Here is a 25,375-nt window from a genome sequence, read left to right on the forward strand (position 1 = left end):
ATTCGATCAATTTTTGTTTTAATTTCCATTTCTGAGTGAGACGAGGTATCGCGGTTGACAGTAAATTTAAAACAAAAATTGACCGTAAATGCGCTCAAGTCCGTCAATAACACGAGGACTCTCAACATCTTATTAACAAAAATATTATATTAAACGAATCTAAATTGATGCTAATTTGTAAAAAAAAATCATATAACATACAAGACTTTTCAGATATTTTCCCGCATAAATGTTCTGAAATGAAAATTGATGTTTTATTGAGGTTATTTCTGTCTGCATCTATATCTTGCTTGACTTGGTCAGATACTGTTTAACTTAAACAAATCGCATCATTTCAACACCAACTTTATCTAAACTACTTACAGTATAGCAGCTTGTTGCCAAATTATTACATGTTGCTTCACAAATTCCATATGCAATTACGCCACAATCTACGTTATTTGTGATTGTAAAGACCAATAAAAGAATTGCAAAAATTTTCACTTTAAAATAATTCATTGTAAATTTTTAAATTAATATTAATTAATTTCACTTTGATGCTTCTACTCTGATCAGCATTAAGACAGCAAATGAACTATTTTATGCAAATTTTATAATGCAGATAATTTTCTTTTGTCAACAAAAGACTTGTCTTTGAATTTTTTTAATCGTGAGTGAATTTAAAACATTTTTTATTTATTTTATATTCTTTTCATATTAATTGCTAGTTTTTGAATGTTTACTAATTTAAAAATGTTGTAAAATTTGTCTTGTTATTTTTTCAAAAATGCGCTAAGATTGTCTCAATTCATGGCTTATACGAGTTTAGGGTTAAAATTTCTATTCTTAATTTCAATGAAAGAAAATAAAAATAAGAATGTTTTAGTATAAAATTTACCTTCAATTAAACAAGTTAATTTGCCTTAGATAATGCACAAGTGGTCATGAAAATTAATGTTTGGGTTAAAACTGGTGAATATTTACATAATAAATGCTCATATTACATGAAACATACATACATTCATTTTAAATACTTAAAAAAATATTTTTGTTTTTATTATGAGAGCATTTCAATTTTTTCAAAAGACGATAAATTGTAATTTGATACTGAAAAAAATCAAATTGCTAATTTCATCATAATTGTTGGTAAATTTTTTTTTAGAAATATTAAACTCAAAATTTTAATGAAATATTCTTTGTTTTGAGGATGAAATTTCATATAGAAATAATGGAAAAATTATTCAGAAAATTATCGAAAGTCTCTTCTATTTATAAAATGATATCCAAATTTTATTGTTCTCGTAATAAACTTTTCCACCATTTTGTTTTGTCTTTATCGCGAAACACCAAATTTTGGAAAGTAAAAACAATTGAAAATTCAATTTGTGTAAACCTTTTCCTCTAAATCAGTGGTGTGCACACTAGCGTGTCGCCAAAATGCCGTGAACCTTACTCGTCATGCGGTTATCGTTCGAAGCTTTTCACAAAGTTGTGCCGCAAAAAATACATGGTTGACCACCACTGAATGAAAGGTTTCTGCTTAGAAATGCAATGTTTGTAAGTTCTTTTCAATGCCAGTAAAATTTTCAATATCTATGTTTCATTACTGACACTTGATGACATAGGACTGTCTACTATAATTATCTGAAAATAATTAATATAAAAAGCATTACCACTTCTATTTGACTTTCATAAATAATTAAAATCTCCCGGATCAACAAAAGCCATCAATTTTAATCCAATGAAATGACCCTGATTTCATTGATTTTTCCACAATCTCGACTATCAACTCTTTTATCGTCAAGATTTTTTGGTTTACTTATAGGGATTGTTCATTGTTCATTGTTCAGACATGAGTCCTCATCCCTCTTGCTAAGTTGTCTAGAAAAAGTTTTTAAGTGCATTTTTGAAATTTGGATTGCAAAAAACCGTTAAATTATCAATTTCTTATCATGTTGTATTTCCTATTTTTAAAATAAATTGAATAAATATTTTTAAATGTTCAATCATTCTTAAAGGTAGCACGTGTCTAAATTTTCTTCTTCTTAGAATTTGAAATTTCTTTTTTGTATAGAAAAAACAAAGAAGTCAATTAAGTATCAAATTATGAGTTCAATGAATGTTAATGATAATCATTAATTATTGAATTATTCATTAAAGAATGTGACAAAAGAACTGTTTAAGATTGGAATATTTGAATTATTATGTGGCACGAAAAAAGATTCTTCATGTTTACAGTCGTATGACATTTTGAAATATGAACTTACATAAATGTAAATAAAGTTCAGGGTTAAATTTCTTTAGGATTATATTCTGATAAAATATTAAAAAAATTTCCTTCCTCAAAAAATTTACAGCCGTATTTAGTTCTGTCCGTGACCTTGACTTTGGCGTACGACATTTTAATATTAATTTATGATGTGCTGGAGTAAAATTTATTTTTGCAATTTTATTTCGAACACATAAAGTAATTTATTGTATTTACGTGCCATAATTTCTAAAAAAAATTACAAATTTTCTGTTATTGTTTACTTGGACGTAGCTAGAAGCTTTAGTTTTAAATAGGAGATAAAACATGAATGCTTATTTACAAATAAGTTTAATTAAGGAACTTCCTTACGGATTTAAGGATGATGTTTATTGTTTGAAATTAGAAAACAGAATGAAATATTCATTTGAAGGGGTCAGCAACTTTAAAATATTTCAATGTAATTTAATGTTTTGCTCCACTTACAATTGCTTACCCTGAATTTACGTTATAAGCCAGTGGCTTATCGGAAGAAAAAAGTTTTCAAAATCGTAAAAAAAGGCTTAATAACGCGTAATGGCTTAGTAAAAAATGTAAACAAATGAAGTAAAAACGAAAATTTTCATAGAAATCTTAAAAATTATTAATTTTTTCTAGTCCTTACTGATTGTTTATATCCGAATGTGCCATTTAAAATCGGAAAATTTATTTTATCTAGTTTAATTAATGACTTTTTGGTAGTGGCTTATTAACGGATGCAAAATTTTTCCACAGTCAAATTTCTTTACTAAGCCAGTGGCTTAGTAACGGGTAGTGGCTTATAACGTAAATTCAGGGTATCTTGTTCTCAATACGAAAGCAAATAAATACAAAAATTCATAGAATTCTTAAAACTTTTAGTAATTGTATAAAATCCTGAAACTTTTCAATAAACCAAATCAAAACTATAATAATTGCAAAAAACTCCAGCACAACTTTCTGTTATTGTTGATAAAACAGTATTGTAACAATGAACTTAAACTATAGAATAAGTGTCATTAACAATCTATTAGTAATTTTCGATAGTAGTCAAATTCACATAAATCACGAATACAATTCATCATATATTTAATGACACGTGACAAAGTCAATAACAGCTTAAAGGAGCAATACTTTTGGTTAATGTATGTCATTTCTCAATATCACCGTAATAAATTCATCAATTCAGGACAGAACCACGCAATTAAAAAAGAGCTTTTTTGTCCATGAGAATGAAATACATGCACGTGACAGCATTAGATACGGTAACATAATGAAACTTTAAAGTGTTTTAGTTTGAAAAAGGGGGGAAATTTTTTTAAGTATTCTTCTTTGAACTTCTTTATATTATACATGCGTTTCAAAATAAAATTACAGAAGTCCTCGTGTCATATTGAGAGACTTCAGCGCATTTTTGTCACAGCCATCAGCATTCGATTGGATATAAGCCATTTTTCAATCCATAAAACAAAATACTTCCTTCCCTGACCTAAAAAACAAGGTCCAGTAAGGTTCAAGTCATCATATAACAAATTTATGAATTTAATCATTTAACGGATTTTTATTATTCAAATCATTAATGGCTTCGACAAATTCAAACTTTGTTTAGAAAACATTGTAAAAACATTGAAGAACAATGAAAAAATGTGTTGTTTGATTTATCAAAATGAAAATCCGTTAATTACAGTATTTACTTGAAATTAATTTGAAACTTTTAAATGCCCGTCTAGCCAATAAATCGATTGAATTGAGCAATTAATACAATCCAGATCTCTCTACGAGAAGACAAAATGAGTTATTAAGCATGAAACAAGTTTCAAAAATTCGCTAAAAATTATGGGATTTTTTGCAGGTGTTGTATTGCAAAATGGAAGAGAGAATGTAAAAGAGAAAAAAAAAGTTTTTCATCGTTGTGAAATTTATATGAGAGTAAATTGTCTTTGTGTGTGTGTATGAGTGAATAGAACAAAAGAGAATAATGAAAAATAGGAAATTGCCTTTCTTGAGGTGCTGTTAAAAGTTCTTTACCTTTCACTAAGTCTCGTGATATTAATTTTTTTTCCTTTTCTTCTTTCATTAATATCGATCGAAAAAGTAGTCTTCGAGGAAATTCGTCTGTGAATGTAATTAAAGGGAATGATATCTTGTAAATTTTTACGCATTTTCATTGATTTTTTTCTATTTCTATTTTGTTGAATGATTAATGGACAATATATTATTGATAATTCTTAGAATTTTTTTTGTATCAGAAGTATTAATATTTAATAATATTTTTGAGAATTTGAGCGGCCACCAGGAAGTTTCATGATAGTACTTATTAACTCTAAATAAGAACTGTCTACATGTAGCCTAGGCTTGATTTATAAACATAAAAATGTTGAAAGTCCTTATGCAATCGAGGAACTTAAGTGCATTTGGTCATACGAACAGTATATCTAACGGTTTTTAGAAATTCAAACTTCTAACGAATTTAAAACTTCAAAAATTTATCGTTGAATTTTTTTTTGGAAATCAATCCAAAATTGTACGAAAAAAACGATCCAATTTTTTTGAAAATTACTGGTCAATTTTTTTTTAATTTTTAACGGTCAAAACAAATTCAAACATTTATCGAAGGCTAACTTCCACGATATCTGGTCACTGCGAGCTCGCGCCTCACCTAGCTAGCCAGCAAGCCTTGTTTTTGACTTAACATTAATTATCGGTAAATGCTACAGCAACCACGAATTGCATTCATAAACCAAACACTTTAAACTTCCGTGAACAAAAAGAAAATTTATTCCAATTGAATATTGAATAGATTAGCAAATTTTCGGTGCCGGTCTCACAAAAGCAACAAGTTTTAAAAGAAGCTTTTAATTTTCTTCATTTTCCTTCTTCTTCATTTGTGAGTGTGTGTGTATGGGAAAAATTATTGAAATGTTCTTTATTATTTCTTCGTGTTTTGAAAAATTAAGTAGTACGGCGCCGACGCTTCATTACATTATAAATGCTATCGTATATGCTGTTGTTTTCATTTCTTATGCATACTTTAATATTGAAGGACTTAGACAACAAAAGATTGACTTTAATATGACATACACATTCATATACATCCAATGGAAGACGAAATGGAAAAAAAATTGAAATTGGAGTGTAAAGTTTCTCCTGAGTTTATACATTATTTACAATTCTAATTTCTTTTATATTCCTTGTATGTTGCCGAGTTTGAGGAGAAAAAGAAAAAGTTCTAAACGTATTTACGTTCTCGCAAACTCGTATGCTCTTTGGGACTGACTGCATCAAATTTTTGTATAAATTAAGGATTGTAGCGCCGTCATTGTGATATTTATTTCTTAGAAATTAAAGCTCCTGGGGCTGTTGATGATGAGAATGCTTCCAGGTGTTTTTCAAAATCTTCACAACACTGAAGTATTTATTAAATAATATAATGATATTCAAGTGTGTATTTGTACATTTTGAGACAATGGCGGCAAATAGCAGAACCAAGGTTGTTGTCTTTCGATTCTCGAATATATTTTTGCATTAAAAAGGACTCAAAAGTTAACATAAAAATATATTGCCATAAATGCATTCATGAGACGGGATATTTCTGAAAATTGCTGTATTTTGAAGAATCCTTGTCTTTAAACATTCTGTCATTCTCTAAATTTTCAATTCATCAATACTTAATGCTTAATTTCGAATTTCTGACAAAATCGATTTTCGAAATTTTTAATGATGCAAAAATTCAAAAATTAGCCTTTTGAGAAATGCAGACAATGAAATTTAATTGATCATTCATTAGTTTCTCGCGATATAGTCATCAAATTACATTCATAAATAGTAAATTGCACTTCCATACTTACAATCTATGAAGCAATGTCATAAGAAACTTTCTAACTCATTTTCATTTACTTTTTATCATGAAATTAAAATCAAAAGGAATTACAATTTTCTTTTCTCTTATGTTTCTCATATTTGTTGTTTATACTACGACTGTAATAGCCATGAGTTGAAGGAAACAAAGTCAGTGACATGATTTTTCTTCTCTTGCCCCTCCTTACATTCATTTCAATGCTTATCAGAATTTTACTTTTCTTGAGTATTTTGATCTAGTTTACGAGTTGTTATACTCAGTGTGGCCGTCTCAAATTCGAATGTATATTTAGACATTAGATTGCCAACAAATTCGAACATTTTCAAAGAGTTCGAACTTTGACTTATTTCAAAATGAAAATTTACGTTTTAAACGATGAAATAAAATTTAAAAATCATAAATTAAATTTGAAGGAACTGACAAAAATGCGCCTTAACTCACTCCTTACAGATCTTGAAATTGACATTAATGCTTTGCATTAGATTCTTTTTTTTCTACGGCAGCATGATTCACCAAAAAAAGAAAAGAAATGAAAAGAAGGAAGAAAACAAACTTTTTCGCTTTTAGACTTATAATTCGTTGAACATGAATGCTAAAAAACTTTTTATTTTATTCTTCCACATCTCACTTATTTGGTGGCAAAAAAACAACAGCGAACGAGCACTTCACTGTGGGGAGAATGGATGGGTGTTATGCATGCTGATGAAGTTGAATACATTTTTGGTCATCCACTGAATACTACGCTACAATATCGACAACGTGAACGTGATCTTAGTCGAATGATGGTACAATCAGTTAGTAAATTTGCTAGAACTGGGTGAGTAAACTTTGACTTTATTTTTACGTTGATAGTACGCTTTGAAAAAAGCTCTTATTGCGCATAAAATCAAAAGTCTTGAGATTTGTACTAAAAAGCTCTTTTTCATTTTTGCTCACAGAAATCCTTCACTTGACGGTAAGTTTTCATTTAGTTCTAAAAGCTCAATTCGTTTGAAAATTTAAAATTCGTTATTTTTATCTTTTAGGCATTCATTGGCCACAATACAAAGCAGACAATCCAATATATTTCATATTCAACGCCGAAGGAGAAGAAGACATGAGAGCAAATAAATATGGTAGAGGACCAGCAGCAACATCATGTGCATTTTGGAATGATTTTCTTCCTAGACTCAGAAATTGGCGTAAGTCAAAATAAATTTTTTACTACTTTTAATCATCTTGTTGTCTTGTGTCAAATTTGAATTAATTTTATTCACACCATAAATTGATATCTAAAGGCTATTAAAAGAATTAAGCAATAAATATTTCTTTTGGAGACAATTTATTAGTGCTGATCATTAATATTAAATAGAATTAATAAAACTTTTTGTTTAACGATTTTATGTTAATAAGATTTTGATCAAGATCAGAGTTGGTCCTTATATAGGCGTGCTATGATAAGAGTGAAGCTGACAGTAACAACAATTCAGTTGTAAATTAATTAAAAATCCTTCTTATTCGGAAATCGATATTTTTCTATTTGACAAGCTTTATTTCGAAAGTCAAAATTAAACCATTAAGTACCAACTCTGCGTCACCATCAAAACTAAGCGCAGATGTGAATCTCTTTCAATTTTTATGTACAAAATAATTAAAAATTAACAAATTTTAAATAAATAAAATATTTGTTTTTCCTCTCACTTATAATTCAAAGTAGTGCCGACATCAGTGCCGTGTGATCGAGATGGTGGACGTTCCGAGGGTCGTGCATCAAGTGGTCTCATACTTGATGGTAGTCGAGTACTTTTAATGATAACAGCATTTCTACTGATATCACTGAATCGAGTTTTATAAGTCGAATGAATGAGTGCTGATGATGATGATGATGACAATGTTTATCTCGAATAGGAAAAAAACAAAATAAACAACGCTTATAATATTGCATTTTAGACTGGATCTATAGATATTATAACATTGAAAGCTAAAAAAAAAACAAAATAATGAAAAAAATAATAAATAATAAATTATTATTATTAAATATAATAAATTAAAGTGTGAAGAAAACAATGTTTTTGGCACATACCCACACAGTTAAGGATGAATAAATACTCATTTAAGGGAAAAATATACAGTTTTCATAAGTAATTAAATAAACTAAACAAAATTAAAGATTGTGTGGTAATGTGTGGTTGTGGGAGAACTTTGTCATGACGATATGAGTTTTGGATAGGATTTGACTGAGATATTGGTGGTTCATAAATATATTTGAAGATTTATTTTTGGAATATTACAAAACATTTTATGTTCTAACCCCAAAAATATAATGAATTTTCATTTTGGTTATATTAAGTTTATCAGGAAATCAGAGTGTGGCGGTCTCAATTACGACAATCTAATGTTAAAAAGTTCAAATTATTTAAAGATTTTGAACCTTGCCTTCATTCAAAATATAATTTTACGTTACAAAAAAAAGTAAAAATAACGAAAAAAATGAACATCATAACAATTTCTTTTAAAACAGTTTTAATCCAGTTCCAACATTTTTGATCAATAAAATAATATCCCATGGACCACCATAGTAAAAAGCATTTAAATTAAAGCTATTAAACTCTCATCAAAAATCATAATAAAATTCTCTCATAACCACAACTATTGATAGATAATTTAAAATTTATTATTTAGGCAGAAAAAAATATAGGAAAGTTATTAATCAAAAAAAAACCCATGTGAAAAATAAAAATGAAGACATATCGGTGAAGCTTTAAATAAAACACACACAATGAATTACGATGAGATAGGAGATTGTAGAGAAGGAAATTTGAAAGAATGAATAAAAAAAAGTACAGAAAACATATCAAATAGTTGAAAATAAGTGAAATGAATGAATGAAAGAATTTATGCATCAACAGAAATATTTAAAAAAAAAATTAGCGGAAACAAATTGCAGGCACTATAGAACATTGTAGATTTTTAGTGAATTAACACAAAAATAATAAAAATTAATGTAGAGTGAATGAGGGTCATCATCTCTGTCCGTCCATTATGCCGTTTCAAAAGAGTATAAGTTCTTTTATACTCTCTTTTATGAATCGTTCTTGGTACATTCGCTGAATATAAAAACAAAAATCATTCAGTTTAATTTTTATGATAGGATTCAGAGTTGTTACGGTTGGGTTGAAACAATTCCATCGTTTTTTTGGAATGGGATTCCTGTAGTTGCCTATCATTGGGAGTGGGGATACAGCAAATATGTATGATGTAAATTTTATATATGACACTTTTCCATATCGAATAGCTCAGTGAGAAGAGCTTGAGATCGGAAACTGTAGGTTGTAGGTTCGAGACTCACTCGTGATCCGTTATTCGGAATCATGTATTTTCTATTAAATCATCAAATATTTCAACCAGAGCTACAAAGTCGAGTCAGATTTTACATGGAGTCTAGTCCGACTTTATATTAAATTTAGTCATGAGTATACTTACAAAATGCATGCTCAATTGTATTATTTGAATATACTCATAAACACGTTCATTTAAATGATTCTATGAAATTCAGCCTCAGACCAGAGTCAAGTCAGTCTATGGTCGGACTTTCAGCCATTTCTACTCCGTGTGCGTTTCGGGTACACTCATTGTCTGTTAGGGTTGAGAAGTCTAGTCCTTTGAAATGCATTGAAATTTCACAAACATAGATAATACAGTTTAATAATATAGATTTGTATCCAATATTTAAAACTATTAACAACTCTGAGCTCAAGAGAAGCTTTATGTCAACATGATAAAGGAAAACTCTTGACCTAACCATAATGAAATTGAGAGAACGAGAATAGTTGAAAGAATAAAATAAAAAAAATAAATACTTTTTTTGTATTACTACTTAATAGGAAGGACAGAGAGAAAGGCGAACAAAACACATCGTTTGCTTTATTTTGTGGAAAATGAATAAACAAACTAAAAATAAAAAAAATGTATAAGCAAAAGCAGCAGTAGCAGAATATATAAAAAAAATGTTAAGTGAACACTTGTTGATGAATAGAAAAAATTCAAAGAGCATTAAAAAGTATTTAGAGATGCATATTGTTGTGGATACACAAAAAAGCACTTCACTTTTATTTCAACTCTTTTGGTTCACAAATTTTTATGTTGCTTGATAAAATCTTTTACTTTTTTTGACATCATTGTATAAAAAATTGCTTCAAAATCCAAAAGAATATGAAAATTTGTGAACAAATAAATTCATTAATTTGACAAGTATTTCCATAAAGACCTAAAATAGCGGAGAATTTAAAAAAAAAAAAAAGTCCATTTCGGCGATAATTTTGCACATAATTTCATCACGTCGAATTGTGAATCAATTTAAATTTAATTAATTATTCGTATTTATTGAGGAAATGGAATAATAATGTTACAAAAATACACGCATTGATTGTAGATTATTCAAAAAAATCATTCAGAAACAAAATTTTCCTCTTTCACGATTTAACTTACAATATTTATAACATAAGAGGATTCTGATCCACATGCTACACATTATACATTCGTTAGATAATACAAATCAATTAATTAAAGTATAAAATTTTCCAATGCGATGCAAATTTATTTTCTTTCTTTTAATCCTTGCACTCAATTGAGACAAAATAGAACCAAGCATTTGCAATAAAAGATCCTTTAATGTGAAATTTCAATTTTGGAATGGGAAAAAATTTTGAATAAAAAAAAAATTGGAACAAAGATTTTTCATAGAAACTGAGTTTCTGAATTTTGATCTTTGTGTGCAAAAAGCTTTGGATTTATTGGTTGAGTAGATTAGAAATTGAGTGACTGAACCTATCGATCAAAAATATGTGAACCAAGCCTTTTCTATTTGTCACCAAAAACTTAAAGTTGATATACTTGACGACTTTCTTCGGTTTTTAACAGTTCAAGCTGAAAGGATTAAAAAGAAAACCCTTTCAGATAAGACTCGTTACAAAGGTTCTCATTCAAGTCTGTCGAATTTCTATTGCAATTCAATCAAATGGAATATTGTGAGGAACTTGAAAGAATTACAGACAGAAAGCAACAAATTTAACTTTTAAAGATTCGAAAACTTACAAAATTTATTCAGCTCAATGCACTTGAAAAGTAAAATCAATTACGCTGTCGAGACGGATTTCCGAAAGTTTTACTGTTGAATAATAGATAAACAGACTTTATATTATTCAATAGAATTATACTATACGAATTAATGTGTGAAGGAATACTTTTGAATTCCATACAACTGTGCAGAATATTTTGTTCTGCCTTTCACAAAACGGTTACATTAAAATATTTCAAAACGTTCAAATTCAATAAAAATTTTAAATTCTGAGCTTAATGATATCGTTTGGCTCTCTCGTGCCGCAGCCAAAAAAAGACTTTTTATCATTCAAAACCTAATGATTTGAATATAATATGCAAAACGTTTTGGCTACTGGTTATTTCGGCTGATTGATTTAATTTTTACAATATCTGACACCACATTTATTATGAGATAGACAGTCATAAACAGTATAAAATCAAGAATTTATAATTTTTGAATTTTGAATTTCTAATGAAATAATTTTTGTGGATAATCTTTCGTCTATTTAGGCTGAATATTTTTGCGATTTGAGTAATTTTTAGTTGATTTTTTCAAGAAATTCACGTAGCCAAAAATGTTGAATGATTCTCTATTTTACAAGCATATTTTTTATTTAATCGAGAATGTCGGTGAAATGACATCATTGGCCTAAATGATAGAGCGTTCCTCGAGCCTCTAAACTTTTCTCAAACTCAAACTTCAGTTCCTACTTTTGGATAATTATAATGATTTTCTTGCATTATTGATCGATTTAACCTTCAAAAATTTACATTCATCAACATCTATATCTACTTAGGCTAAATTCAAAGGCTTTTTAAAAATTTTATCTTGTTGAATCTTGTTCAGACGATAAACGATTTCATAATGAAGTCACAATCAATGAAATTACAAGAGTTTTTTGTGGAAAAAAAAATTGGAAATTTTTCTAATTAAATTTTAATGTTAAATGGAATTAAACCTGTTGCAATTTTTTTCTGATCGATAAAAACTTTTTTCAAACGTATTCGACAAAAAAAAACCAAAAATGATAATGAATTTTTTTAAGAAAAATGTGAAACTTTTTGAAATTTACACAATGGCCTTTTTCACTATTCTTTTACATGGAAAAATTGACACAAAAAAATCGAATTCACTTATGAAATTGATGATTTCTCTCTTGTTGTTTGTGGATAAATTGAGGATGTGATAGTCGATTTCTGATAATAAAGGCAATATTCTGTTTCACTTATAAATGTTTGAAGGAGCTCGGTGGTGTGATGGTTAAGCATTTTGATATCAAATTACTATAACACCGACCCTGCGTTCATGGGTTCGAGATGCTGCGTACAGTCTCCATAATATTAACTATAGGTTTACTGAGTGCTGAGGTCTAGCGGGCTTCTTTACTTGTTGAGCAATTATTAGTCCTAGCGTAGCTCTGGATCTCAATGATCTAAATAATTAAAGGTTTTTTACTTACTTTTCTGGCCGTAGACATCAATTGTGGCCTATGACCTCTGTCAGATGTCGCCTGAATTCAGCCCTATAGCTGGCTATGGCTTGTAATTTTCCAATATCAATTCTGCTTGCTTAAGACTAGTATACTCCTTAAATCATTGCCGATTAAAAAAGGTTCTTATTCTTTATCTTAAGACCGACCATCACATTTCATCAATTAAATCACAAAAGAAAAAATAACTCAACAAATCTAAATTTCTCTCCTGAATAAAAATGAGCAACTGATAGAAAATTTTTAATGAAACTTTTTTGATACCAAAAGTATATGAATAAATGAAATGAAAATTTTTTCTAGAGATCTAAACAAAACTAAAATAAAAAGAACTATATGTTGAAAAAAATATTGCACATCCAGCAAAAATAAAATGAAAAATTTTTATATTATTTAAATTTGCATTTTATACCACAATGTAGATCTGCAGTTCACAAAAACACACAAACACGATATGTTTTTTCGAATAGAAAAAGCTAACGCAACAAAAAAAATTAAAGAAAAGAATAAAAAATAAACTAAAAATACCTCTATGTATTAGATGACAAGTAAAAAAACTAATGAATTCTTATGACATGCTTTTTTAGGTAATATTAAAAATATTTAATGCGATAAACAATAAAAAAAAAAAATAAGAATTGAGAAAAGAAAGAAAAAAAAAGTTAAAAACAATTAAGAATAAAAAATTTGATTTTTTTACTGATCAATGGACATACACATATCTCTAAAAAATACATATCATATTAAATGAGAAAAAAATTATCCTTAGGCATTTATATACTAAAATATATATATAAAAAATTGAATGAAAATATTACAAAAATGCACGCTTAATAAAGAATTTAAGAAGATGAAAAAAGAAAATTAAATTAAATTAAAAATTGATATTTTTCTATGAAAATAAATGAAAAGAAATTGGATGCATCCCTAAAAATATAAAAAATAAGTATGTATATGATGGAAAAAATTCAATGTTGATGTTAATTATTTATATAAAAAAATCCCTTTTTATAGGAATTTTAAAGACGCAAATATATTAAATATAATAGCGATTTATTAAGAAATAATAAAGGAAAAATTTTATGAACATATTCTTTTCTATCTGGTGTTACAGACATTCATGGTTGTTTATCGATGCTTTAACGAGAGGAACAATTTTTGATTTTTAGCCGTTGCATAATCATTTTTCAAAATTAAAATAATTTTAAAACAGAGAACGAAGCTGATTTATTTACAATTTTTGCTAAGCTCGACATAGTGAATCAAAGTGGCTCGGTGGTGGAATGGTTTGGTATTTCGATATCTAATTATTGTAATATCGACCCTGCGATCATGAGTTCGAGACTCGGCACAAGAAAATTTCATTTGTCCCTTTTCGAATCATATGTAATAGAAACGTGACTCATGAAGAGCTTGTTATATTTACAAGCTCGATTTAAAATCCAACATCAGACCGGCGTGACTCTGGTTTGGCCGGATTCAAATTGTATTCGTCACCAAATCAGAGTTCCTCCAGTCTGGGGTCAGATTTTCAATCAATTGACATATTTGTGCTATTCGGGCTGTATTTAATAAGCCTATAGGTAGAATTTTCAGTATCCTTTCAGTATATGATGTTGTTCAACAAAATATACTATCCAATAAAACATCGGTATACATCCATAATCTCCATTAACTCCATTATGCTTTCTCTTATCCTGTAAAATACCTCTTCTGTCCTATTATTTATCGCTATTTTGATGTGTTTATCGTAGATTTTAAAATAAGTGAAATGAAGCAATGAAATAATCATTATTGATGATAATGCACGAGCCTGGCGCTCTTGAATGCTATTAATGTTCATTAATTTTTTAATTGATATGAAAAAAGGAAAAAAAAAATCATATAAAAATTATTTTTTGATCCTTTTTAAGTTCTTCCAAAAAATTAATATTGTGAGATTTCTGCCACGTATTTATTGATAGAAAATTGAATGAATTTTTTTTAATGACCTAATAATCATCATATTATTGTAATGCATAACAATGAGATAGAAATTATATATTAGATTAGTGCCTGTATCTGTATGAATATAAGAAGAAAATCACACAAAATATATTCGTATAACTATTATTATTACTATCGTGACTAGTAAAAGTTGAGTGTTTTTTATATCAAAATTAAAAATAAAAATTCAAAAAAATAAAAATAACAAAAAAAAAAGTGTTAAGGATAAAGTAGAATAAAAATTGGAAGAAATATGGATAAAAAAAATAAAACGCTTGTTTGGCATCTGTCCAAAGCCTATACTTGTTCAATTTAATTTTTGAAAAATGCGGTGTGCTGTATGCTTTTTGGTGTTCATGACCACAACAAGCTATGATATTGTTGGGGCTATTTTGTCAGATTTATGGAGAGATTGAATGTGATCCTGTTAAATTTAAACAATTTTTACACTCATAAAAAAATTTAAAAATGTTAAAATTTTCGAAAAATATTTTTAAATTTTTGAAATTTTAGACCGTTAAAAAAATTTAAAATTCTGAAAAGTTTGCACTAAGTGCAAAAGTTTTTTTTAAAAATTTTCCTTGAGTGTAGTTTTACACTACGTAGATAATTTAATGTTACATTATTTGAAAGTTCTCATTTTAATATTTATTAGACTTGTAATCTATTAAAATTGGAATGATGGGATATAGTTCATCCCATTCTATAAATCTTAACTACTTAAAGAAGGATATCTCGGTCCTAGCCATAAACTTTTGACCTCAATGTCACCAATTTAATTAAACTAACAAGCAGCCATCAAATCTGCCAAAACAATCTCAATAGCTGAACAATTATAACCACAAATTACGATCTACATCTCTTAACTAAAATATCGTGTGACAGCATGACACCACAGAGTAGTAATCAGCTTCTAAAAAACCTCGGGCCAAAAACAATACACACTAATATCGTATACATATCACTATTATATGATGATAATTTTTTAAAACAAGTCTATACTATGAAGAAGAAATTGAGGATTATCTAGGACATAGCAATTTATACACAACATACTAAGGAATAATAATAAAATAACGAGAATTTCTATCATATATACTGCATTATCTACTTAGAAAGATATAAATAAATTACAAGAGATGTTCAATACGAATTCACATTTTTTTTTTTTCAATAGAAATGTGAGCATATCCAATTATTGCGTAAAACAAAAGAATGATAATCTCTATATCATTTAGCTATGAGAATGAAATTAAACCGCCTACTAAACCTATCAAATATTGTTGTGTATGAAGATGATTGTTTTTGTCAAAATGACATGCTATCATCAGTAATTGAAGAGGATATACATTCATTGAAGATGAGATAGAAAATGTTGAGAATGAAAAGGATGGAATAGCTAATGAAAATTTCTGAATAAAATTTAATTCTATATTTTTTGTTTCTGAAAAACACTGAAAGTTGTGTCAAAAGATAATGAAAATTGATAGCAAAATCAATTATGTTCACATTATTAAGTGATGTCAATTTAAATAAAATTGATGTCAAATGTTCATAACAAGAAGAGTTATCGAGATTTAATTGAAATATTTTATTTTATGAGTAAATTTTATAATTTCACTTTCTTATTCTATGCCTATGTTGGTTATGTAAATGAATTGTGATATGTGATTTCTTTCAATTACTTGTTAATGTTGACTTTCTGATGGTAGAACGATACAGAACACCACTGGTTCGATCACAGACAAATGTATCGGAGGTAGGGGTTTGAAACACCTGTACCGTATCATTGTTGAATTAATATGGAAACACTAAACACGGGAAAAGTATATTACTTTTGCATTCCAGGTGTACCAGTGATGTGCCTACACTGTATCGTACCGTATCACCGGAGAAATCGGCTTCAAATTCTGGCTAAACCACAAGTTTCTAATACTTTCTCAGAATCAAAAGAAAATTAAAAACAAAGTAGAAAGCATAACAAACAGAGCTAAAGAGACTTTTTGATGGAAAGTAAATAGAAGTTACGGAAAAACACAAACCTTTCGTGACTGAACGCAAAGAAATAAAGAATTTGGACATTGGCAAAGCTAAGACACACTACAGGATAAAATAAGAAAGGAAATGTAAACATGAAAATTATTATTATTGAATGAAGTAAACAAAGCATGAAAGCAAGTAGCATATATATCCTAACATGTTTTATTATTTGTATGCTTATCCACAATAAGATAATGGAATGAGTTATGGAATTTTCTCTCTCATCTTCTATTTTTCGACTTGCCAAAAAAAAAAAATACATCTGACAGAGCATTATGATTGAAGAGTATTAAGCAAATACAATGGCAGTACAGAAGAAGAGAAAGTCAATTTTCGTGTATTATGTATCTCTTCTCGCATTTTTTCTTTAGTTTCGTTTGCTTTTAGCGAAAGGTGCTGTCGAGTGAATAACGTAAGATGATGACATAGACATCCAATGCTAAGAGTCTAAAAATATATTTATTTATGTCAATATTTGTTTAGTAAGATAAAATAGCATATATTCTCTATCAGAAATTAATTTAATAAGTCTTTGTTTTTGCCATTTGAAGCATATTTCTATTGTCATCTTGTTTTCCCTTTCAGTCACATGCCCAAATAGACACATTACTTTATTTTTTTGCCTTTATAAAAAGTAGGAACAGTTTTGAATTGCGATGTATTCATTTTGGCTGAACAAGAAGTGAGATACTTACTTACTATGCTGGTTGGCAGATCAAATGTGATCCATGACCTCCAATAGATGCCACCTGAAGCTAGCTTCCTCTTGCCAATTGCCAATGTTAAGTGTAACACTATCTTTTTTAACAGATTTCTGCCAAGATTTCTTTCGGCTACCCTCTGGCTATAATATGGCAATACATTTTACAACTTAAAATTGGTCGAAATAAATCGGCAAAGTATCATAAGAGCAACTTCGCATCTTCCCGTTGATACGGTGATATAGCGATTAATTAAGAACACGCTGTGTTGTTCGGGTTCCTAATATCAGAACCAAACGACGGTTTACGATTTGATGATTCAAATCAATCTTCTCTCAACTTCCGCGATGCTTTCTGCTTACATTTTTAACAATTTTTAAAGTAACAATCACAACTGTTTTTGGATCTTCATTAGATTTTGTTCGTCTAAAAAAGAGAAAATTGAAAAATAAAAAGTCCTAAAGGATTTGCTCGAGGAAAGAATAATTATATACAATTATCAAAAAAACTGCAAAATACAATACAAAAATGTCTAATCTATACTCTTATCTAAGTAGAAAATGAATAAAAAAAAATTATAAAAAATTTACCCTACCATGAGCTTTACTAACTATAGTTGATGATTTTTTAGATGAAACTATTTAGATAAATCACAATAATACACTTATATACATTATTACCATTATATACATTAGTACTGAGGTAAATTGAAGAAATTTTTTTACATAAAAAGAGGTGAAAATGTCTTAAAAATAATTTATAAAATGATGAAAAATTTCGATAGATATATCTTATTTCTATTTGAGCGTGCATTTTGATAAAAAAAAGTGAAAAAGTCGATAAGATGATATGAAAAAATGCAAATTATATAGGAAATTATTAATTATGAACGATACGCTAAAGTTTAATGTCATGTAGGTCAAGATTGTAAATCAACAAGATACTCGCAAAATTTATTTGTGCGTTGTTTGATATAAAATTAGTCGCATATTGTTAATTTTTTTAATGCAAAAATATGCTAGAATAAATGACACAGCAATTGCAACAAAATGAGAGGATATAGGATAATAATTGAAAAGGCTAGAGATTATGATCGTAGTTTAATTATAATTAACCAGAGTGTGGTCGTCTCGAGTTCGAATTTTTCGATATTCGATTTTCGAAAAATTTGAATATTCAAAAAATTTAAACACTGGATTTTTGAACATTCACAAAACTTAACACTCAAAATTCGAACATTAGATTTTCGAAAAATTCGGACATTTTAGAGTTCGAATTCTGACTTATTATTAAAATTTACGTTATAAATAACGGTTAAAAAATGTGAACATCAACGGTTGATTTTGGGACGATTGCACTCTGTGAAAAAACAATCATATAATTTTTCGGTACGAATTTTGATGGTTAAAATCAAGTTAATATTATTTTTTATTAAAATCAGCTTGCTGCAAAATATTTATTATTATTATCATTACTGAATAACAGCAAAAAAATAGTAAATTGATGACATAATTTAAGTGAGTAATAATCTATTGTTATAAGCATGAAAAAATAAAGACAAATAGCTGTTTTGACAATTTGCAAAAAAGATTAAGATGAAACAAAAACCAAAAAAAGAAAATATTAAAGTACTAATCAATTAAATTTAGTGCTAATATGAAAATATAATAAAATAGAAAATGAATTATTTCTACGCTTACATGCTTCTCGATGATGAATTTGATGGGAGAATAAATATTAAATAATTTAATTGATGAAAAATAATCAATTAAAATGAAGAGAGTTGTAGGGAAATTTGTGTTGTTGATTTTTAGTTCCTAGTCTTTTAAGAGTAAATTCTTTTTTGTTGCTAAATTGGAAATTTCTTTATTTTTCCTCACTTCCTAATTTCCTCACAAAAATGCGCAGAATTCAATCTTTATCAGATTTTAAAAATTATTCAAATTTTTTTTGATTTAATCAATTTATCGGAAATTAAAGTTGCTGCATACTATACTTTCACCATTGTTTCATCATAGATTTCCCTATTTTGTTGCAAAAAAAAAAAGATCATTAAATATTGCTCAATATTCATATAACTGTATTGATGTTAGAATTTTATGTTGAACATTAATTTTTAATTTGATTTTTGTAGCAAAAAAGCATAAAAAAAACAAAAAAAAGTATTTTAGAAAAAAGGTTATATACGATAAAAACCGCACTGTGACTCATACGACGGTCAATAAACATTTCGATGGATATAAAATAAAAAAAAAAAATTTTCCATAATCCCACTTGAAGTCAAATTCATTCATAATATACAAAACATTATTATTATTATTTACATATTTATATATCGTAGTGAAATGAAAATATTCATAGCATCAAGAATGAATAAACCGATGTCAATTTCAATTATCAATGAATAAAGCATGATGAAATTATTTTGATGTGTATCATAGAAGTTACATATATATAAATACATAAAAATTTAATGTAGAAAGATTCTGTTTGCTTTTTTTCTCATGATATATTAGATTAAATCAAGCGATTTAAAAAGTATATATAAATATATATTTTTTATACAAATACAAATTCCCACATTTATTAAATGAGACACTAATAATGATAATTATGGTACTAATGAATATTTATGTGCATTTTTTTCGCTTTATTTAATATCTCTTCTGTTCATATGAATGATACAACGATGAGTCACCTTTTATTTCATTTTTGTGAGAGCACGAGATGAGAAGTTTATTGATATCTATAGATATAATATGTATACATACTTAAAAACATATAAATAATAATATAAATATGAATTTTCTTTTGGGATTGTTGACGTTGACGCCAAATTATTGCTCCTTTTTACAGTAAAAGATTAGCTGATGCTTGTCGTTAAAATCATAATGCACTTTGTTTACCTATATTGGTTCCACTGGTAAGCAAAATGCATTAACGAGAATGCTTTACTACAGTGGTGAGCAACCTGTGTGCCATGAACTGTATGCTGTTTGATAGATTCGGTTAAGGCTTTCCACCAAGATGTGTTGTGAAAAAAAGGTTGTCCACCACTGCTTTACTATCTTGATATGAGCAAGATGAATGAAATGAAAAAACTCTTAATATTAAATTCAATAGAGGAGCTTCTGGTTAGTGAAGCATTAAATAATGTCATTTATGAAAAGTATCAAAGACTTCTTTACAGTATAATATATAAAAAGTCTAAAAAGTTTCCTCTACTTTAAAAAGCTTCAGCATTTTGACTTAGTTTGCCTTTATGAAAAAATTCTTATGCAACATTTGATATAAAAGTAAGAAATTTTTTTGGGATTTAAAATTCTATTTTAAAGAATTTTTTTTTAAAAAAAGCTTTTGTGAAGTTTTTCTTAAGGTTTTTGACTTGTTGAAAGTTGAAACGTTGGTAATTTTTTAAGCTTTATGAATTTTGTTTTTATTATGCCTCACACTCATGAAACTTTCTTTAAAATTAAAAAAACATTTAAATTAGATAAACTATTCAAATTTTTGTACATTCAACTTTAAGAATTTAATTAGTGTGTGAATAAATATCACGCTTTGAATTTATAAAATGAAATCAAAAGTATAAATTCACGATATTTTAATGTAATTTTGGAATTTAGTTCAATTTACTATGTTCAATTCTTTCAATTTACACAAATTTAGTTCCAATTTATACAAGAATTCATTACGTAAAGAAATTCAACTGTTAAAATATTTCTATTAAATAGAAAAACTAGAACAAAAGCTTCCTTTTATTTCAAAAGAATTTTACTCCCAAATAATTTTCTTTGACTTTCAAGGAATTTTAATTCAAAATGTGGCAAAAAAATTCAATTCCTAACGAGATTTTAATTAAATGGAAATGATTTTCTTCCTGTTTTTCTCATCTCATGAAGGAGGTAATATCCATTGATGATGTGAAGGAATTTTCCCCGACTAAACATGAATTCAAGAGAACTTGAATTAAATTGTAAATTTCAAAAAATTGTGAAAAACTTAAATTTTTTATTTTTAAAAACTTTCATTTTTCATTTTTCATTCATTCTCAAAAAATCATTTTGATGACTATTAACATAGTTCTTATATTTTCCGGGCTTGTACTTCAATTTTCATCTTGAAAATAATTTTTTTCATCATAGCATTCTCTTGTACAAATAGAAAGACGGAAGCAAGCATAAAAGACGCAAGAAAAGAAAAATTCAAATTGCAGCACTTTTCACGTAAAAACGAGCAATTTTCATAAAAGAAAATGGAAATGGTTTTAAAGAATACACGAAAAAAGCTTATGCTGCAAATGTTTTTTGGAGGATTTCATCGAGTTTAATGAGATTTTAGAGAAAAAAAAAAAATTAATATAAAACTTAACAGAACAAAAGTGTTGGCATTGGAAATGAGGAAAAGAAGTTAAAAATTATTATCATCATGTTTTTCTAAAGAATTTTATGTCAATATTTCTTGTTATATGAGAATGAGAAAATTATATATTTTAATGAATATATAAGAAAATTTAATGTAGGTATTTGATGAATGTGAATTTTGTATATTACTGAAAAGGCATTAAAGAGTAATAATGAATTTATTAAGGTGGATGGAATTTTGAAATGTTGAATAAAAATTTTCTACTTTTTAAATTTTTAAACTTTTAAATTTTTAAATTTTTAAATTTTTAAATCTTTAAATTTTTATATTTTTAAATTCTTAAAAATTTAAATTTTTGAAAATTTCAAATTTTAATTTTTTAAAAATTTCAAATTTTAATTTTTTTTTGTTTGTAAAAATTTAACTTACAATTTCTCATTCACTTTAAATCCCAACATCTCTTCATTTCTTCGTTTGTAGTAGAAAAATTTCGTCGACAAATATGTGAAAAAATCATAAAAAAGTTTATCATTGAATGTATAATTTCCTCAAGAGATATGATAACATATGAAAAACTGTCTAGAGAACAAAATGAAAAAAATAATAAAATAATGAGAAAATTATTTTGATTATAATTTTTAGGATTATATAAAATATGATGAATATGAAAGACCTACCATAAATATCTAGTTTATATGAAAATACTATTGATAAGCTGAGTATGAAATTATATTAAAAATTCTATTTTACTATGCAGAATGAGAATGATAAAAAAATTATACATATCAGTATCAAACATATCATGCAACAAGAATGTTTTCTGTTTGTTAGAAAATATATACGCTAAATTTCACAAGATGTGAGATAAAAAAACATATTATGACTAAGATGTGAAATGAGAATTACACATACACACAAATATAATCATTATATACACACAAACACTAATGAAGAATGAGAAAAAAATTATGATATAAAAATATATAGAGACATTATATTATTATACATATCATGAGAGTATAAAAGTGAAGAAAATGAAAAATTATATGTCCATGTTATTTCTATAAAAAAAATGAAGAATAAAATGATGATAAAAAAGTGAAATAAAAGAAATCATAAGTATTAAAAAAATATAAAAGGATATGACTTTGAACTTTTTGCTTTAACTGAATCTCTTATTTTCAGGTTCTTCCGTCAGTTTGAATGTGCAAATGGCTTTCTTTGCTTTATTTTTCTCCCTCTAATATTGTTATTGTTCTTTGTTCTGTTGTTATGAACTTACATGTGATATTTTCTTCTACACATATGCAATTTATTCTAGCTTCAAAGGAGTGGTTGATGTAAGGATTGACAACTTTTTGAAAACAAGTATTTTATTCTTAAGGCAATCTTGTAGCTCTCGTTTCTTCTTCTCGCGCTACATTTCAATTTGCAGAACTTGTTATTTGTTCAACGCTGCAAGAGGTCCAATCATGGCTTGATCAAGTACGTTAAGTAGTGAATATCACTAAATTTGAACTCATGTCTTTTGAGCTACCATGCCAAATTTGATCCAAACACTTTAACCAGCATAACACATAACTTTAATGACATTTTTAACTCTTTTGTTGTACTCAGGTTTGATACCTTTGGATTCTTCTTCAAGTTTAAGGCTTTATTGGTCTTCTAGAAATACGTTTGGTTTCTATTCCAGATCAGGAAAAGTTTCTAAACATTTCAATCATTGAAATCAAAAACCAACCAACTTTTATATGAAGAACGTATCTCAAAAAATTTCACAAACACCAGTTATATCTACTTGATTTATAATGTCATATTAAAACTCAAAATTGAATTCTTAAAGAATTTGCAATCCAAAGTTTTCAACCCCTAACAAAACAATGAAAATAAGAAACTCTTTTTAAAGGAAAAATAAACTTTCCTATTGGGAATCAAAAAAAGTTAGGAAATAAGCAAAAAAGAAACTTTTTTCATTCAAACAGACGAGAAAATGTGAATCGAAGGTATATAGAGAAGGTTGAACAATCGATAGAGAAATCTCGGTCAAAAAGGAAGTGAGGAGAAAAGTTTTCCCATAATTTGACTGTGACAAGAATGTGAAGTCTTTGCCAAGTCTAAGTTAGAGACAATTTGATTGAGTTCGCAAGTATTTCCGCCGTGAGGTCATTATGACCAGAAATGTTCTTATAATTTTTTTAGCGCATTTTCACATTCTTTAATGGTTCTAACAGAAGTTATACATGAAAGCAGATGTGGGAAACATGTGTGCCTCGGCACATCAACAGCAAACCGTGCGTTCAGTGTGTTTGTTCGTGGCTTAATATCAAGAAGTGCAATGATACAAAACAGGTTGCCCACCACTGCATTAAACGGAATTTTTTTCCATTTCTGCCCGTGGCAGTATCAAAAAGGCACTAAATGACAAAAGCACAGACACAACTTATTTGGTCTCACCAAAATTATTTTGTTTACACAATCATTAACAATCTTATTTTAGTCCTACTGTTATATTGTGACATCAAGCAGAAATGGAAAAGGAATCATAAAAAAATAAACATCATAAAAATGGCACCGCCAATGTTGCACACATAAGAGTGGAGAAAGAATGAAAGCGCCATGCCATTCATAAGACGGCTAACAAATATTCCACTTGTTGATGACAGTAAGCGACCGTGCGGAGCAGAACGATGAAATGAAAGAAATCAACTTACAGAATCGAAATGTAAATGACTTTTTGTTGATCCTCTAATTATGCAAATTATCTTGTTGGCTTTGCCTTATATTTTAGCCTCAATATCTAACAATTTCATGTATTTCTTGCTGCGAACTAAGTATTAGATGGGAAAATCAACCCGAGAGACATATGAGTGTTTATTTGAAGTGAACCTGGTTGCGAATGATAAATATGACTGCAAAATTTGAATTCCGAATAACCGTTACAAATGTTATTTTTTATATTAAATAACCAATCTCAGATTGTAGGGACAAAAATAAGCTGATGTCACTCCATATGATGTCTTGCTCGGAACCAAACTAAAATAATCGAAATAAAATCTCACGATAAGAAAAGGAAGATAAAAGTATGTATGTGAAGGAAGATAAGACGATAGGAAATATGAGTCATAAAATCAGTTGGCATCCAAAATAATAGCATTGATGTGAAAAAATCGGAATGATTCTTTTGACTTGCTCATCTCAACATGAAATATCTTTTCATTTATTGCAAAATCAATAATTAGGTAGAGGCTTTATTGTCGCCATTTTTATCTCCAATATTAACACGCATCGTTCATTTTTTATATCTTGTGGATATATTGCTCGATCACCGTAATGATGATAAGATAGATATTTGTCAACATTCTTTTTCTTTTTTATTATAAGGAAAGACGTTAATGGATTTGATGGTCGGTGAACTAGAACTAGAATGGGATTTATGTAATATCAACGTATCATTTGTGGAAATACTATGAAGGCAATTGAAAGTATCTTAGTTCCTTCAGCTCATAAGTTAACATTATACCTAAGGGAAGCATAAAATACATATGTTACATAATTCTTATAGATCTCGGCGTGTGTCTTTAACCTGAATGGTTATAAAAAATAAGTTGTT

At 27.8% G+C, this 25,375-nt stretch overlaps 1 protein-coding gene across 4 annotated transcripts in view; it reads left to right on the forward strand.

Moving 5' to 3' along the window:
- The window catches only part of Ace (Acetylcholine esterase), a 42,033-nt gene extending 30,170 nt beyond the window's left edge, over positions 1-11,863 (forward strand). For 3 of the 4 annotated variants that reach the window (XM_070647233.1, XM_070647231.1, XM_070647232.1), the window contains 4 exons: positions 6,758-6,921; positions 7,043-7,059; positions 7,130-7,285; positions 7,798-11,863. In XM_070647233.1, coding sequence (XP_070503334.1) covers positions 6,758-6,921; positions 7,043-7,059; positions 7,130-7,285; positions 7,798-7,937 — 477 coding nt within the window. In that variant the 3' untranslated portion in view covers positions 7,938-11,863. The remainder of the gene's footprint in view (positions 1-6,757; positions 6,922-7,042; positions 7,060-7,129; positions 7,286-7,797) is intronic. The other variant, XM_070647234.1, reaches the window with a different exon arrangement.
- The last annotated feature ends 13,512 nt before the right edge of the window (positions 11,864-25,375 follow it).

The sequence above is a fragment of the Chironomus tepperi genome, unplaced genomic scaffold, assembly GCF_022539635.2.
Source record: "Chironomus tepperi strain 1889 unplaced genomic scaffold, CSIRO-AGI_Ctep_v1 contig_376, whole genome shotgun sequence".
Taxonomy (NCBI): Eukaryota; Metazoa; Arthropoda; class Insecta; order Diptera; family Chironomidae; genus Chironomus; species Chironomus tepperi.